The sequence below is a fragment of the Aquarana catesbeiana genome, linkage group LG09 (genome assembly GCF_042186555.1).
Source record: "Aquarana catesbeiana isolate 2022-GZ linkage group LG09, ASM4218655v1, whole genome shotgun sequence".
NCBI classification, from domain to species: Eukaryota; Metazoa; Chordata; class Amphibia; order Anura; family Ranidae; genus Aquarana; species Aquarana catesbeiana.
In genome coordinates, this window is record NC_133332.1 from 251239896 (window position 1) to 251258665 (window position 18770).

The 18770-nt window shown below is 42.4% G+C and overlaps 1 protein-coding gene across 1 annotated transcript in view; it reads right to left on the reverse strand.

Moving 5' to 3' along the window:
* BCAP31 (B cell receptor associated protein 31) overlaps nt 1-18770 on the reverse strand; it is an 88870-nt gene that overhangs the window by 29527 nt on the left and 40573 nt on the right. Inside the window, exons 6-7 of the mRNA XM_073600170.1 lie at nt 14832-14952; nt 6774-6874 (exon numbers count right to left, since the gene is read on the reverse strand). Coding sequence (XP_073456271.1) covers nt 6774-6874; nt 14832-14952 — 222 coding nt within the window. The remainder of the gene's footprint in view (nt 1-6773; nt 6875-14831; nt 14953-18770) is intronic.

Genomic DNA, 18770 nt, shown 5'->3' on the forward strand with positions numbered 1-18770 from the left:
TTTTCCACATTTTGTTATGTTACAGCCTTATTCCCAAATGGAATAAATTCATTATTTGCCTCAAAATCCTACAAACAATACACCATAATGACAAGGCGAAAGACATTTGTTTGAAATCTTTGCAAATTTATTTAAAAAAAATCCCATGTACATTAGTATTTCTGAAGTACCTTTGGCACCAATTGCAGCCTCAAGTCTTTTTGAGTATGATGCTACAAGCTTGGCACACCTTGGAAGATAAACCTTCGCCCCAGTCTGAGGTGCAGAGCGCTCTGGAGCAGGTTTTCATCAAGGATATCTCTGCATATTGCTGCATTCATCTTTCCCTCAATCCTGACTAGCTCCCAATACCTGATGCGGAAAAACATCCCCACAACATGATTCTACCACTACCATACTTCACTGTATCGATGGTTTTGGCCAGGTGATGAGCGGTGCCTGGTTTTCTCCAGACATGACGCTTGCCATTCAGGCCAAAGAGTTCAATCTTTGTTTCATCAGACCAGAGAATTTTGTATCTCATGGTCTGAGAGTCCTTCAGGTGCCTTTTGGCAAACTCCAGGTGGGCTGTCATGTGCCTTTTACTGAGGAGTGGCTTCCATCTGGCCACTCTACCATACAGGCCTGATTGGTGGAGTGCTGCAGAGATAGTTGTTCTTCTGGAAGGTTCTCCTCTCTCCACAGAGAAACACTGGAGCTCTGTCAGAATGACCTTCGGGTCCTTGGTCACCTCCCTGACTAAGGCCCTTTCCCCCTGATCACTCAGTTTGGCCCGGCGGCCGCTCTAGGAAGAGTCCGGGTGGTCCCAAACTTCTTCCATTTATGGATGATGGAGGCCACTGTGCTCATTGGGACCTTCAATGCTGCAGAAATGTTTGTTCCCTTCCCCAGATCTGTGGGACCTTCTATAGACAGGTGTGTGCCTTTCCAAAGCATGTCCAATCAAATGAATTTACCACAGGTGGACACCAATCAAGTTGTAGAAACATCTCAAGGTTGATCAGTGGAGTCAGGATGCACCTGAACTCAATTTTGAGTGTCATGGCAAAGGCTGTGAATACTTATCTACATGTCATTTTTTTTCGTTGTTTTTATTTTTAATAAATTTGCAAAGACTTCAAATACACTTCTTTCACGTTGGGGTATTATTTGTATATTTTTCAGTAAAATGAGTTTAATCCATTTTGGAATAAGACTGTAAAATACCAAAATATGGAAAAAGTGAAGCGCTGTGAATTCTTTCAGGATGCACTGTATTCTAGGAGGCAGCGTGTTTAATTCATCGGGAGGCCTGCCTGCAGAACCTGGAAGAGCCATTGGGTCTCTAAATGTTAAAAAAAAAAAAACAAAAAAAAAAAAAACACAAAAAAAAAAAACACAACACAACATGGCGGTGTGGGATCGAGCGGCAGCAGGGAATCAAAGGTTCTCAGCAGGACAACACTGGTTTGGCTAGGTGCATCTCAAAATGTGCAGAGCCCACCTCCCGTATGCACCAAAAGGGATGGCTCTGGAGGAGAGGCTACTGGGAACATTTTTCCCATCTGGCCTGGCAACCTTTTGCAAACCTCGCCCTGCAAGCTTAGCCAGATACATGGATGACATCTATAATATTTTAGACAAGTCTCTGGAATTGTTTCAGGAATTTTATTTGAGTTTGACATCCCGTTAAAATTTGCAACTTACAGTCCACTCTAAATTTACAGTGACTTGAAAAAGTATTCATACCCCTTGAAATTTTCCACATTTTGTCATGTTACAACCAAAAACGTAAATGTATTTTATTGAGATTTTATGTGATAGACAAACACAAAGTGGCACATAATTGTGAAGTGGAAGGAAAATGATAAATGGTTTTCAACATTTTATTTTACAAATACCGTATATACTCGAGTATAGGTGGATCCGAGTATACGTCGAGGCCCCTAATTTACCACAAAGAACTGGGAAAAACTTAATTACCCGACTATAAGCCGAGGGTGAGAAATGCAGCAGCTACTATAAGTGGAAAAAGAGGGTCAACAATGCCCATCTGCAGCTGCATGCCTCCCTGTGTCCTGTGCATGTGTCACCTACCTGTGTCCTTTGCATGTGTCACCTACCTGTGTCCTTTGCATGTGTCACCTACCTGTGTCCTTTGCATGTGTCACCTACCTGTGTCCTTTGCATGTGTCACCTACCTGTGTCCTGTGCATGTGTCACCTACCTGTGTGCATGTGTCCTGTGCATGTGTCACCTCCCTGTGTGCATGCGTCACCTCCCTGTGTGCATGCGTCACCTCCCTGTGTGCATGTGTCCTGTGCATGTGTCACCTCCCTGTGTGCATGTGTCACCTCCCTGTGTGCATGTGTCACCTCCCTGTGTGCATGTGTCCTGTGCATGTGTCACCTCCCTGTGTGCATGTGTCACCTCCCTGTGTGCATGTGTCACCTCCCTGTGTGCATGTGTCACCTCCCTGTGTGCATGTGTCCTGTGCATGTGTCACCTCCCTGTGTCCTGTGCATGTGTCACCTCCCTGTGTCCTGTGCATGTGTCACCTCCCTGTGTCCTGTGCATGTGTCACCTCCCTGTGTCCTGTGCATGCCTCCGTGTGGCGAGCTCCATCCTCCGTGTGCCGCTCTGCACCGATCAGCATGTGATAATACCATTTGGCCATTCTACTGTTCAAAAGCCCAGGCTCCTCCTCGTCTGTGATAGGCAGAAAACTCTATTTCCCAGCAGTCAGCGGTCAGCCTATCATGGACATTCTCTCATCCTCATACCACGGATGAGGATGAGAGAATGTCCGTGGTAGGCTGTACACTGACTGCTGGGAAATTGAGTTTTCTGCCTATCACAGACGAGGAGGAGCCTGGGCTTTTGAACCGTAGAATGGCCGAATGGTATTATCACACGCTGATCGGTGCAGAGCGGCACACGGAGGATGGAGCTCGCCACATGGAGGCATACACAGGACACAGGTAGGTGACACATGCACAGGACACAGGTAGGTGACACATGCAAAGGACACAGGTAGGTGACACATGCACAGGACACAGGTAGGTGACACATGCACAGGACACAGGTAGGTGACACATGCACACATACAAGGAGGAGGCGTGGCTTTTGAACAGTGAATGGCCGCCAAATGGTAATATCACACGCTGACCGCTGTCTGTCTGCATGACACGCTGATCATGTAGGCAGACGGCAGTGACTCAAGTATAAGTCGAGGGGGGCACTTTCAGCCCCAAAAAAAGGGCTGAAAATCTCGACTTATACTCGAGCATATACGGTATCTGAAAAGTGTGGGGTACATTTGTATTCAGCCCCCCTGAGTCAATACTTTGTAGAACCTCCTTTCACTACAATTACAGCTGCAAGTCTTTTTGGGGATGTCAATACCAGCTTTGCACATCTAGAGAGGGACATTTTTTTCCATTCTTCTTCACAAAATATCTCAAGCTCTGTCAGATTGGATAGAGAGTGTCTGTGAACAGCAATTTTCAAGTCTTGCCACAGATTCTCAATTGGATTTAGGTCTGGACTTTGACTGGGCCATTCTAACACGTGAATATGCTTTGATCTAAACCATTCCATTGTAGCTCTGGCTGTATGTTTAGGGTCGTTGTCCTGCTGGAAGGTGAACCTCCGCCCCAGTCTCAAGTCTTTTGTAGACTAACAGGTTTTCTTCTAAGATTGCCCTGTATTTGGCTCCATCCATCTTCCCATCAACTCTGACCAGCTTCCCTGTCCCTGCTGAAGAAAAGCATCCCCACAACATGATGCTGCCACCACCATGTTTCACGGTTGGGATGGTGTGTGCAGGGTGATGTGCAGTGTTCGTTTTCCACCAAACATAGTGTTTTGCTTTTAGACCAAAAAATAGGATTTTTATAACAGCTTACCTGTAAAATCCTTTTCTTGGAGTACATCACGGGACACAGAGCACCATAGTAAATTACTATGTGGGTTACAGGCCACCTTCAGGTGATGGACACTGGCACACCCTAAACAGGAAGTTGCCTCCCTATATAACCCCTCCCATACCGGGAGTGCCTCAGTTTTTGTAGCAAAGCAATATACATATACCCCAGAAGAAGAGGGGCAGGACCTCTGTGTTATAAAAAATCCTATTTTTTAGTCTAAAAGCAAAACATTATATTTGGTGGATAAAGAAAGTTCAATTTTGGTCTCATCTGACCAGAGCACCTTCTTCCACATGTTTGCTGTGTCCCCCACATGGAAACAGGACTTTTTATAGCTTTCATTTAACAGTGTCTTTCTTCTTGCCACTCTCCCATAAAGGTCAGATTTGTGGAGAACACGACTAATAGTTGTCCTGTGGACAGATTCTCCCACCTGAGCTGTGGATCTCTGCAGCTCCTCCAGAGTTACCATGGGCCTCTTGGCTCTTCTCTGATGAATGCTCTCCTTGCCCGGCCTGTCAGTTTAGGTGGACGGCCATGTCTTGGAAGGTTTGCAGTTGTGCCATACTCTTTCCATTCTCAGATGATGGATTGAACAGAGCTCCGTGAGATGTTCAAAGCTCGGGATATTTTTTTATAACTTAACCCTGCTTTATACTTCTCCACAACTTTATCCCTGACCTATCTGGTGTGTTCCTTGGCCTTCATGATGCTGTTTGTTCACTAAGATTCTCTAACAAACCTCTGAGGGCTTCACAGAACAGCTGTATTTATACTGAGATTAAATTACACACAGGTGGACTAATTAGTTGACTTCTGAAGGCAATTGGTTCCCTTAGATTTTAGTTAGGGGTATCGGAGTAAAGGGTGCTGAATACAAATGTACGCCACACTTTTCACATATTTATTTGTAAAACATGTTGAAAACCATTTATCATTTTCTTCCACTTCACAATTATGTGCCACATTGTGTTGGTCGATCACATAAAATCCCAATAAAATACATTTACGTTTTTGGTTGTAACATGACAAAATGTAAAAAATTTTAAGGGGTATGAATACTTTATCAAGGCACTGTAGATGTAAAAAAAAAAAAAAAAAAAAAAAAAAAAAAGAAGAGGGTCAAACATGTGTGCACATTAGTGCGCTTTTTATTTGTGGACTGATGAGTGTTGTGTTAACAAGGGAAAAAAAAAAGGGCACAGCAACCTTGTGTGTTATCTTATAAAAAAAGGCAGAATAAAAAGTCAATTTTGTCCTCACAAAGGAATTGAGAAAACGATGTTCATCAGGATATCCGCTCGTAGGAGGAATGAGACGCTACTTGGATGAAGGTTTGATCAGCACAATTTTCTCAATTCCAGTAACTTCAAAATTGACTTTATTAAGTCTTCATATTTCTGAGACGAGGTCTCCGCCTTCTTTTTTTCTGGTTTGATTGTAACTTCAGTGAACCATCTCTGGAGCAGCAAGAAGTGTTAAGCCGGCCGGGATGGAGAGTCAGCAGGTGCCGGACACATTATGATCCATGTATGGGCACAGTGATTGTACACAAGTCCATCCAACGATCAACTTGTGTACAACCAGCCTGTTGTGTTTTTCCCGAGCAATTAGTGCCGCCAGCTATAGCCAGCAACATTAGTCATTGTGTTCTGCACTAATCCTTCCACTGACACCAATCATGGGGCACCATTCCTCCTACTGACACCAATCATAGGGCACTATTCCTCCCACTGACACCAATCATAGGGCACTATTCCTCCCACTGACACCAATCATGGGGCACTATTCCTCCCACTGACACCAATCATAGGGCACTATTCCTCCCACTGACACCAATCATGGGGCACTATTCCTCCCACTGACACCAATCATAGGGCACTATTCCTCCCATTGACACCAATCATAGGGCACTATTCCTCCCACTGCCACCAATCATAGGGCACTATTCCTCCCACTGACACCAATCATGGGGCACTATTCCTCCCACTGCCACCAATCATAGGGCACTATTCCTCCCACTGACACCAATCATGGGGCACTATTCCTCCCACTGACACCAATCATGGGGCACTATTCCTCCCACTGCCACCAATCATAGGGCACTATTCCTCCCACTGCCACCAATCATGGGGCACTATTCCTCCCACTGACACCAATCATGGGGCACTATTCCTCCCACTGACACCAATCATGGGGCACTATTCCTCCCACTGACACCAATCATGGGGCACTATTCCTCCCACTGCCACCAATCATAGGGCACTATTCCTCCCACTGACACCAATCATGGGGCACTATTCCTCCCACTACCACCAATCATGGGGCACTATTCCTCCCATTGACACCAATCATAGGGCACTATTCCTCCCACTGCCACCAATCATAGGGCACTATTCCTCCCACTGACACCAATCATGGGGCACTATTCCTCCCACTGACACCAATCATAGGGCACTATTCCTCCTACTAACACCAATCATGGGGCACTATTCCTCCCATTGACACCAATCATAGGGCACTATTCCTCCCACTGCCACCAATCATAGGGCACTATTCCTCCTACTAACACCAATCATGGGGCACTATTCCTCTCAACAAGGTACTTTTTTTTTTTTTACTCCCACTGACCACCAAACCTATGGTATTTTCTACTCCCACTGACCACAGTCCAGCCTCCTAAAGTCTGAAGGGCAGTAAGCTGGCACTCTGTTGTCAAACGTTTGGAGACCCCTACCTTACACCATCCAAGAACCCCCCCCCCCCCGACCCCCTGCCCCCACTGTTGTTGCTGCCATGGAAATGTTGCATTCTTCCCCATGCGGATCACCAACACAATACAGACATCCCGACACCAACTCTCACCTGTAATTTGGAGTATTCATCCAGCAGTCGGTCGTATTCCTTCGTTAAGCCTTCGCTCTGCTTCTTGATGGCGACCACTTCATTGTCTGACTTCTGCAGTGCTGAAAAACCATCAAGAAAAGTCATTCCCAATGAAGGTCTTCACTCAGATTCATAATCACAATCCTCCAAGGTTTGGCTCACCATTCCTTTATGAAATGAAGCCCTTGCAGGGGCGGACTGACCATTCGGGCACTGCCCGAGGGCCCCATCAGGGTTGTCAGCCTCAATAAAACCAGGGACAGTATGTAAAAATCTGTGTTTTTTTATAAATCCCAAGATTATAGCTGCCCCGCCTCTCCAGTACCTTTTCAGTGTGTGTATACTGTATATGTGTGTGTATACTCTATATGTGTATACTGTATATGTGTGTGTACACTCTATATGTGTGTGTACACTCTATATGTGTGTGTGTGTACCGTATGTGTGTATACTGTGTATACTGTATGTGTGTATACTGTATGTGTGTGTGTGTGCTGTATGTGTATACTGTATGTGTGTGTATATATACTGTATGTGTGTGTATATACGGTATGTGTGTGTGTGTATACTGTATGTGTATACTGTATGTGTGTGTATACTGTATGTGTGTATACTGTGTATACTGTATATGTGTGTGTATACTGTATGTGTGTGTGTGTATATACTGTATGTGTGTGTGTATGCTGTATGTGTATACTGTATGTGTGTGTATACTGTATGTGTGTGTATACTGTATGTGTGTGTGTGTATACTCTATATGTGTGTGTATACTCTATGTGTGTGTGTGTATACTCTATGTGTGTATGTGTATACTGTATGTGTGTATGTGTATACTGTATGTGTGTGTATACTGTATGTGTGTGTATACTGTATGTGTGTGTATACTGTATGTGTGTGTATACTGTATGTGTGTGTGTATACTGTGTGTGTATACTGTGTGTGTGTGTATACTGTGTGTGTATACTGTGTGTGTATACTGTGTGTGTACTGTATACTGTGTGTGTATACTGTGTGTGTATACTGTGTGTGTATACTGTGTGTGTATACTGTGTGTGTATACTGTGTGTGTACTGTGTGTATACTATGTGTGTGTGTGTATACACTGTGTGGCCCCATAATCTATTGCCTGGGGGCCCCATGAGTTGTCAGTCCGCCCCTGAGCATCTCTCACTTATCCCCCTTTCCTGACCGCTGTAAATTTCTATCTTCTCCAGAGAGATGTTTAATCTGCACTATTGCCAAATGATGGCTACAGGGCAGTCGCCCGATTCTGGGGGGGGGTGTACACAGACGTCCTCCCAGAACCTCACCCCTCCCCGGGGCACGCTTCCATTGTGCTCTGTGATTACAGATCAGGGTAGAGGGCCAATCACAGCAGCCCTTTAAACAAACGTATGGTGTATTGTTTGTAGAATTTTGAGGAAAATAATGAATTGAATCCATTTTTGGAATAAGGTTGTAACATAACAAAATGTGGAAAAAGTGAAGCTCTGTGAATACTTTCCGGATGCACTGTAGTTAGTCTGGTTGAAAAAAGACACAAGTCCAGATTCTAGTAGTCCAACCAAAACAGTCTAGTAGGGCAGAAAAAATTCATCGATAATCAAAATCAATGTCAACGATTTTCATTATCGATTAGTTGGTCCGCACCTTCCTCCCTGCCGGTCCATTAGAATCCTCCTGTGTACAAGGTGGCGGCGCAGCTGTATGTGGCCAGGCACGTCCGCGCCTCCTTTGGTGTTGCTGGGGGGGGGAGAATAGTGCCCCTTTGGTGTTGCTGGGGGGGGGAGAATAGTGCCCCTTTGGTGTTGCGGGGGGGTGGAGAATAGTGCCCCTTTGGTGTTGCGGGGGGGGGGGATAGTGCCCCTTTGGTGTTGCTTGAGAATAGTGCCCCTTTGGTGTTGCTGGGGGGGGGGGGAGAATAGTGCCCCTTTGGTGTTGCTGGGGGGGGGGGGGGAGAATAGTGCCCCTTTGGTGTTGCTGGGGGGGGGGGGAGAATAGTGCCCCTTTGGTGTTGCTGGGGGGGGGGGGGAATAGTGCCCCTTTGGTGTTGCTGGGGGGGGGGAGAATAGTGCCCCTTTGGTGTTGCTGGGGGGGGGAGAATAGTGCCCCTTTGGTGTTGCTGGGGGGGGGGAGAATAGTGCCCCTTTGGTGTTGCTGGGGGGGGGAGAATAGTGCCCCTTTGGTGTTGCTGGGGGGGGGGGAGAATAGTGCCCCTTTGGTGTTGCTGGGGGGGGGAGAATAGTGCCCCTTTGGTGTTGCTGGGGGGGGGAGAATAGTGCCCCTTTGGTGTTGCTGGGGGGGGGAGAATAGTGCCCCTTTGGTGTTGCTGGGGGGGGGGGGAGAATAGTGCCCCTTTGGTGTTGCTGGGGGGGGGGGGGGAGAGAATAGTGCCCCTTTGGTGTTGCTGGGGGGGGGGGAGAATAGTGCCCCTTTGGTGTTGCTGGGGGGGGAGAATAGTGCCCCCTTTGGTGTTGCTGGGGGGGGGGAGAATAGTGCCCCTTTGGTGTTGCTGGGGGGGGGGGGAGAATAGTGCCCTATTGGTGTTGGGGGGGGGGGGGATATAGTGCCCCGATTGGTGTTGCTGGGGTGGGAGTGCCCCATTGGTGTTCCTTGGAAGGGGGGGGGGGAATAATGCCTCATTAGTGTTCCTGGGAGGGGGGGGGATAATGCCCCATCATTGTTGATCCCGGGAGGAATAGTGCTGCCCCATCATTGGTGTTCCCAGGAGGAATAGTGCCCCCCAATTTTCATTATTACTTTAAATAAACGAAAAAATTGCATATTACTTTTTTTTTAATGATTTTATCCCATTAATCAAAACAATCGGACAACTATTCGATTATGAAAATAATCGTTAGTTGCAGCCCTACAGTCTAGAATAGATTTTAGCTACAGCACCACCTGCTGGCGAAATCTAATATTTGCAGTCATCACTGCAGAGACAAAAAAAAAAACCCCACTAAATTAGAACTCCATTCAGTCTGATCAGAGACAAGGTGTCTATGGAGGGTCCAGGTTTTATCTGTGTTTTGTTACTAGTGTGCATATGAATAGAACGGAATGAAATGTCATTTCATTTTGAAGAAATAAAATAGGATACAGTACGTGTTCCTCTCAACGCACACAATTTAACCCCTTCATGCCTAAGAGCCTACTATTTCTGACATTTGTTGTTTACACATTAAAGAGAGTATTTTTTGCTAGAAAATGACTTAGAACCCCCAAACAATATATTATATATATATATATATATATATATATATATATATATATATATATATATATATATATATATATATATATATCTCCCCTAGACCTAGGGAATAAAATAGCGATCGTTGCAAATTTTTTATATCACACGGTATTTGCGCAGCGGCCTTTCAAACGCAATTTTTTTCGGGAAAAAAAGACCCTTTCATGAATTAAAAAAAAAAAAAAAGTAATCCCAATTTTTTTGTATAGTGTGAAAAATGATGTTACGCCGAGTAAAAAGATACCTAACATGTCACGCTTTGAAATTGCACACGCTCGTGGAATGGCGACAAACTACAGTACTTAAAAATCTCATAGGTGATGCTTTAAAAATTCCTACAGGTTACCAGTTTAGAGTTACAGATGAGGTCTGGGTTCTGGAATTATTGCTCCCGCTCTAAGGATCGCGGCGATAACTCACATGTGTGGTTTTGCAGGTGCGACTTACATATGCGTTCGATTCTGCAAGCGAGGGACAGGGCACTTTAATTTTTTTTTTTTTTTTAAACTGTGCAAAAAAAAGAAAAAAAAATTTTGATCATTTGTATTGCTGTCACAAGGAATGTAAATATCCCTTGTGACCATAATAAGCAGTGACAGGTACTCTTTATGGAGGGATCTGTCTTTCTAAAAGACCCTAAATCCCTCCTTTGCACTTAAAAGCATTCAAAACGCCAAAATCTGCGTTTTGGAATACTAGGGTTTTTTTTTTTTAAATTGGCGCCATTGGCAGCCGAGTAAACCGGAAGTGATGTCATGACATCGCTTCCGGGTTAATAGATAGGAGACCCAATCGGAGCCGATTCCGGCTTCATTTTGGGTCTCCGGTGGACGTGCCGGCTGGTCACTTGGGTCTCCAAGCTCCAGCCAACCACTGGCTTTAAAAAAACAAAAAAAAAACCAAACAAACACAGTACTGTGCAGCTTCAAGCATCACCCCGGTATAACCCCTTCAAGCCAAGAAGGCATATTTGCGTACGGTGGACCTGAAGGGGTTAGTTGACGTTAGCTGTACAAGTCTGATAATGATGAGACCAGGGGCAGACTGACCATTCGACCACTCGGGCACTGCCCAAGGGCCCTGGGTCACTAGGGGGCCCCATCAGGGTTGCCAGCCTCAGTAAAACCAGGGACTCTGAAATGTCCCTTACCGACATCCTTTTGTTCTAAAAATCCCGAGATTATAGCTGCCCCACCTCTCCAGTACCTTCTCATCCAATAGAAACAGGTCTGTGTATACTGTGTGTGTGTATACCGTGTGGCCCCATAATCTCCTATTGCCCGGGGGGCCCCCATGAGTTGTCAGTCCGCCCCTGGATGAGACGGCTGTGGACCAATCCATAGCCATCTAATAAAAAAAAAAAAAAAACACAAGGTACTGCCAAAACCACAACAGCGCCCCCTTGAGGGATGATAGCACCTACTGTACATTAATAAGGTACACGGTGAAATAGACTTCACTGTAAGGACGAGCCCAAGAGGTGACACGTTCCAGGAACTGAGGAGAACCCATAACTCAGCTCTGACAAGTCCAAATTACAGGCCGGTCAATGTGCATGTTTGTGCAATCTGATGCAGAACAAAACATGGATCTCTAGGGCAAAGAAAGAATGATAGCTGACCCTCTATGGGACAACAGCCTCAGCCATTGCTGATCTCCAGGGAGCACCGATTACAAAGTTATCACTTTGGTGTTAACCTTAAAGTGCTATTAACCACTTAAGGACCGAGCCACTTTCTGAGATTTGTTGTTTACAAGTTAAAAACAGTTTTGTTTGCTAGAAAAATGACTTACAACCCCCAAACATTATACATTTTTTTCTAACACTCTAGAGAATAAAATGGCGGTCGTTGCAATACTTTCTGTCACGCTGTATTTGTGCAGCGGTCTTACAAGCGCACTTTTTTTGGAAAAAATGCACTTTTTTAATTAAAAAAAATAAGACAACAGTAAAGTTAGCCCAATTTTTTTTTTTTATATTGAGAAAGATAATAATGTTACCCTGAGTAAATTGATACCCAACATGTCACGCTTCAAAATTGCGCCGGCTCATGGAATGGCGACAAACCTTTACCCTTAAAAATCTCCATAGGCGACGTTTAAAAAAAATTCTACAGGTTGCATGTTTTGAGTTACAGAGGAGGTCTAGGGCTAGAATTATTGCTCTCGCTCTACCGATCGCGGCGATACCTCAAATGTGTGGTTTGAACATCGTTTTCCACTCATTTTTTTGTTTATTAAAAATCAGCAGCTACAAAAATCGTAGCTGCTGATATTTAATAAACACTCACCTGTCCCAGGATGCAGCGGTGCCCTCACCTGCACTGTGCAATCCCTGTGTCATCCCTGGGCAGCGCTGGCATCTCTACTATCTATCTCTGTGACAGCCGGGATGCCCACTCCACGTTCCAAATTAGTAATAACTACTGTAGTAGGGAACAGACACAAAAGATACACTCCCCATCTTTTCAAATAACTGTTCTACTTTATTATGACGCAGTTGAAGGTTTTTATTACAGATGATTACGTAGGTATCACATTACTATTACAATTGTATGTTTATGGTAACAAGGGGCGTAACATAGGCAGGCTAACTCTAATCAGGACTCAAAAAAATGTAAACATGTACTGAAAACGTTATTAGTGCTGTGTGCACAGTGAGGGCCGTGTGCAATACATACAAAATACAATACAATTATATACAGAACTTACAAATTTCCTTTACAACTACGATCTGTGAACCAATTGGGGGTGTCATTAACATTGTACTGACACCCGCAGCGGTTGGCAGAGGGCACTGTGAACTGCCTGCGGGAGAGATGCGATGTGGGAACCGGTGCTGTAAATCGCACTGGTTACCGCATCGCACATATGTGAACCCAGAGTAAATCATAAAGCGAGGCTAAACCCATTGATTAACCGGTTTCCAAAAACGGTTTAATTTGCTCGTGTCCTCAACCGCGACGTCCGCTGGCCACCCGCAATCGCTCCACAGAGCCAGAATGGGGATCTATCATTGTAAAACAGATCCCTGTTCTGATAGGGGGACTCATCTGATCTTAGCAATTAGGAACAGCGATCTCTCTGTACTCCCAGTCAGTACCCCCCCCCCCGTTATAAACCCCTCCCTAGGGAACACATAACCCCTTGATCGCCCCCTAGTGTTAACCCCTTCCCTGCCAGTGACATTTATACAGTAATCAGTGGCTATTTTTAGCTCTGATCACTGTATAATTGTCACTGGTCCCAAAAAACGGTCAACTGTCCGATCTGTCTGCCGCAATCCCGATAAAAATCGCAGATCGCCGCCATTACTAGTAAAAAAAATAAATAAAATAATAATAAAAATGCCATAAATCTATCCCCTATTTTGTAGACGCTATAACTTTTCTGCAAACCAATCAATATACGCTTATTGCAATTTTTTTTTTACCAAACTTATATAGAAATATGTAGAAAAATACAGAACGGATATTTTTTTTTATAGCAGAAAGTAAAAAATATTGTTTTTTTTTAATTTTCAGCCTTTTTTTGTTTATAGCGCAAACAATAAAATACGCAGAGGTGATCAAATACTACCAAAAGAAAGCTCTGTTTGTGGGGAAAAAAAAAAGACATCAACTTTGTTTGGGAGCAAGGTCGCACAACCACGCAATTGTCAGTTAAAGCGACGCAGTGCCGAATCGCAAAAAAAAATGGCCTGGTCATTAAGCAGCCAAATCTTCCGGGGCTGAAGCGGTTAAAGTTTTTCTGGTTTTAGGCCTCATGCACACTGGACGTTAAAATAACCTTATAAAGACGTTAGTAGCTTTGCAGTGAGTTTTTCAACTTTTTGCAGCATTTTTGCAATAGTGTTTAGCGTTTTTCCTCGTTAGCGTTTTTTTTTTTTTTTTTTTTGTTTTGTTTTTTTTTTTATTTATTTATTTTTTTCAATGGACCAAAGTATATATATATACATATACAGAGGATGTGGGACTTTGTGTGAAGCTTCCTGAAAGTCCCTAAAATTCCCCCTTTTTTTAATGTAAATGTTTATGTTGCATTGTTACGTTGCTAATCTTGTTGTCCTGGTCCTTGTGAACCTGTTTCCTGAAATAAATTAAAAAAAAAAAAAATTCCCCCTTTTTTCACTCCAATCCTCTCCAATGGATCAAGAATGTTAAAAAACGCTGGTAAACAACGTTTTTGTGCGTTTATCGACGTTTATCAGCGTTAGAGCGTTTTTACAGCTGAAAAACGTCTCTCAGAACCCACTAGTTTTGTTTTTTTTTTTACTGTTCAAAACTGCTAACAGCCTACGTGTGCATGGACACATAGGACAACGTGATGGAGAGTTTAATGACTGTAGAAAAAAAAAAAGTCTACAGCCAAAAACAGCTGCTGTGAAAACGTAAAAAAAAAAAAAAAAAAAAGTGTTCATGAGGCCTTAAAATTTGCAAAAAAGTTTAAAAAAAAAAAAAAAAAAAAAAAGAAAAATAAAAAAAGCACAACTGACGGCCACCAGTCCATAAAAGGTTATCCTATGGAAACCAAACTCTCCCACAACACAAAACCTTCTGTCTTTAGTGTGTGACATTTACAACCACCCAGAACAAAGTGACCTTCCCTGGCAGGGCCATGATCTCAGGATTGCTGCAATCAGCAGCTTCCCCCGTCACCAGGAACGACATTTATTATCCTCCCTAGGACGGGACAAGGGCAGTTATTATTGGTTACACATCGATTGGACTTCAGCCTGGTGAATGACAACCACCGCAGTTTTCTATTTGGGTGTCACTTACATTTCTTGGTGGATTGGAGTTCATCTTTGAGCTTCTTGACTTCTTCTTTAAGCAGCTTGTTTTCCTCCTCAGCGTTGCTCTCCGACAAGTCGCAGACCTCGAGCCCTGCGGCCTTTAGTTGCTGAGCGTGGAAAGAAAGAAAAAAAAAAAGAAAAAAAAAAAAAGGCATTGATCAGTTTAATCTGGATATTGTACATCTGTTTACTACAAGCACTTTTCCCCATTAACCACTTTAATACCCGGGCACTTTTACCCCCTTTCTGCCCGGGCCAATGTTCAGCTTTCAGTGCTCTCTCACACTTTGAAATGACAAACAAGCAGTCATGCAACACTGTACACATATGACATTTTTTATCATTTTATTTCACACAAATAGAGATTTCTTTTGGGGGTATTTATTTTTTTGCTAAACGATTAAAAAAAAAAAAAAAAAAATGCAGTCATGCAACACTGTACACAAGAAATTTTTATCTTTTTTTTTCACACAAATATAGATTTCTTTCGGTGGCATTTATTTATTTATTTTTTGCTAAACAAATTTTAAAAAAATACCAAAATTAAAAAAAAAAAACAAAAAAAACAAAAAAAAAAAAAAACTGATCACTTCCCGAGTAGTACACTGTTACTATGGTAACAGTATATTGCTCTGGTCAAAAAAGAAAAAAAATATATATATAATTTTTTTTTTTTTAATTTTATACTGTCACCAGTTAGTGTCCCTGATCACCGCCACACCAGTTATGTGATGATGCTGGGAGTATGTAAAAAAAAAAAAAAAAAAAATACTGATCACTTCCCCAGAGTAGTACACAGGTAACAGTATATTGCACTCGTCAAAAAATAAAATATATATACACACACATACATATATATATATATATATATATATATATATATATATATATATATATATATATATATATATATATATATATAAACACACACACACATATATACTTTATACTGTCACCAGTCAGTGTCCCTGATCACCGCCACACCAGTTATGTGATGATACTGGATGTAAAAAAACAACCCACATTTTTCTTGATTTCGGTTATAAAATTTTGCAAATAAATCTTTTTCGTCATAAATTTAGGTCAAAATGTATTCTTGCTACATTTCCTTGGTGAAAATAACACAAATCAGTGGATATTATTTAGTCTGTAGGAAAGTTATAGAATCCACAAACTATGATAGATATATCTATAAAATCGATCAATCCTGATGTACCGGCGGCCGATCTCATTTCTTGAGGCCCAAAAATGTCAGAACAGTACAAATAGACCCCAAATGACCCCTTTTTTTTAGAAAGTAGACATTCTAAGGTATTTAGTAAGAGGCATGGTGAGTTTTTTGAAGTTGTAATTTTTTTTATCATACGTTTTTGGAAAATTAAGAAATAAAAAAAAAAAACACTTATTTATTTATTTTTTTTTTTATTAATCTATTTTTTTTACATGCTGCCACCAGCATCATAACATAACTGGTGTGGCGGTGATCAGGGACACTGACTGGTGGCAGTAAAAAAAAAAAAAATTATATATTTTTTTCTTTTTTGACCAGAGCAATATAATGTTACCATAGTAACATTGTACTACTCTGGGGAAGTGTTCAGTATTTTTTTTTTTTTTTTTTTTTACACATTATGTTTGCTTATAGAAGTGCATTACACTGCTATATGCGCAGGGGGTGTGTCAGGTCACTGTATGGTACCTAGGCTCCCCCCCCCTTACCCATTCCCAATGACCCCCCCTTCCCCAGCCAGAGTCATTAGTACAGTGACAGTGTGTATTTTTATCACTAATCACTGTTCCTCAAAAAGTGTCACTTAGGGCTAGAAGAAAACACAAGAAGACAAGAATTACAAGAAAACACTAAGAAAATCGGGCGAATATTTTCGTCCAAAGAACGTTCATACGATTTTCGTATAGTGTGTACACAACTTTCCACAGCCAATTCTGAATTTACGTACGAAAATTCTCAAAAAGGGGCCAACTCCAAAATGTTGCTCGTACGGGAACGGAACAAACGATTTTCATTTTCCTGAAAAATCAGGAAAAAAAAAAAAGACTGTGCATGATCAGAAACAAACAACAACAAAAAAAAGCCTTTGCCGTACGAGAATTTTCGTGAAAAGTTTTGTACGAATTTTCGTTCATCAGTTCCAATTTGCTGTGAAACAGAGAAAAATAAATAAATAAATAATCAGACGAATGTTTGCCTGATTTTCTTATAGTATGTACCCCATTTTAGTGTCCGATTTTTCTACCGCAATGTCGCAGTCCCGCTATAAAAACAAATGCCATAAATCTATCCCATATTTTGTAGACGCTATAACTTTTGCCCAAACCAATCAATATACGGCTATTGGGATTTTTTTTTTTTTTTTTTTACCAAAAATATGTAGCAGAATAAATATTGGCCTAAATTGATGAAGAAATTTGATTCTTTTACATTTTTTATTTGATGTGTTTTATAGCAGAAAGTGAGAAATATTGGGGTTTTTTTTTTTTTTTTTTTTTCAAAATTGGTCGGTCTTTTTTTGTTTATAGCAGGAAAAAAAAAAAAAAACGCAGAGGTTATCAAATACCACCAAAAGAAAGCTCGATTTGTGGGAAAAAAAGCACGCAAATCTTATTTGGGTACAGTGTTGCATGACCGCGCAATTATCAGTTAAAATAACGCAGTGCCATCTCGCAAAAAAGGCCTGGGTCATGAAGGGGTGGGGGTAAACCTTCCGGAGCTGAAGTGGTTAATTGGCTCTTGTTTAAAATTGGCCCTAGTATGTACACGGGATAGAGACCTTAGCTTGTAAGCCCCTTGAGGACAAGGACTGATATAAAAGGTATGGTACACACCCAGTCTGTCTGAGCAGTATGGTCACCTGCTGACTTGACACCATCCACAGGCAGCTTAAATCTTCAATAAGACACACTAGTCGCAGGGATATGCAATTAGTGGACCTCCAGCTGTTGCCAAACTACAAGTCCCATCATGCCTCTGCCTCTGGGTGTCATGCTTGTGGCTGTCAGAGTCTGGCTATGCCTCATGGGACTTGTAGTTCTGGAGGTCCGCTAATAGCATATCCCTGCACTAGTTGAATCCAATGCAATTTTACTTCAGCAATTTGCAATACAGAGGATGTTTTTTCCAGTCTTTTGAAGTGTAACACAATGGGGGAGATTTACGAAAAAAAAAAAAAAAAAAACTGGAGCACACAGAATCTGGTGCAGCTGTGCATAGTAACCAATCAGCTTTGGTTGATGCAAGCAGTGGGCTGTCTCTTTGGGAGGAGTTATGCAAATATAACTTTTCAGCAGAAGTACAAGATTATAGGTCATAAAAAGGTGACAATTTTAGTTTTTCAAAAGGATTTACAGTACTACTTATAACCATATCGCTAGAAGCCCTAATTGATATAAAAGGCTCTTCTAGGACAGAAGCAAAATTTACTTGGAGCTCCATCTATGATGAAGTCTGGTACTGCAGCGACCACCCGAAGGAACACATGTAGTAATAATAACCTGACAGAGCTTTTAACCCCTCCCTATTTTACTAAAGAAAATTGCTTTCCTGGATCTCCACAATGGAGACAACAATTAAAAGTCAATCCAATTCTTTCTAATTATTACAGAGTTAAAGTGATAGTAAAAGCTTGGGTTCTTTTTATTAAAGGATAACTTAAAGGTTCCTTTTTTATTAAAAAAAAATAAAACAAACCTATCATACTTGCCTCCTCTGTGCAGTTGATTTTGCACAGATTGGCCCCCGATCCTCCTCTTCTGGGGTCCCTCAGCAGCGCTCCTGTCTCCTCCTCTTCTCAAGTGCCCCATCGGAGAGGCGCTCTCCCTCGGGGCACCTATGCGGGCGCGCTTCCGTGTCCTGCTGCTGCGTCTTTTGATAGCAGGACTCGGCCCAGCATCTCCCGAATCATTGGAT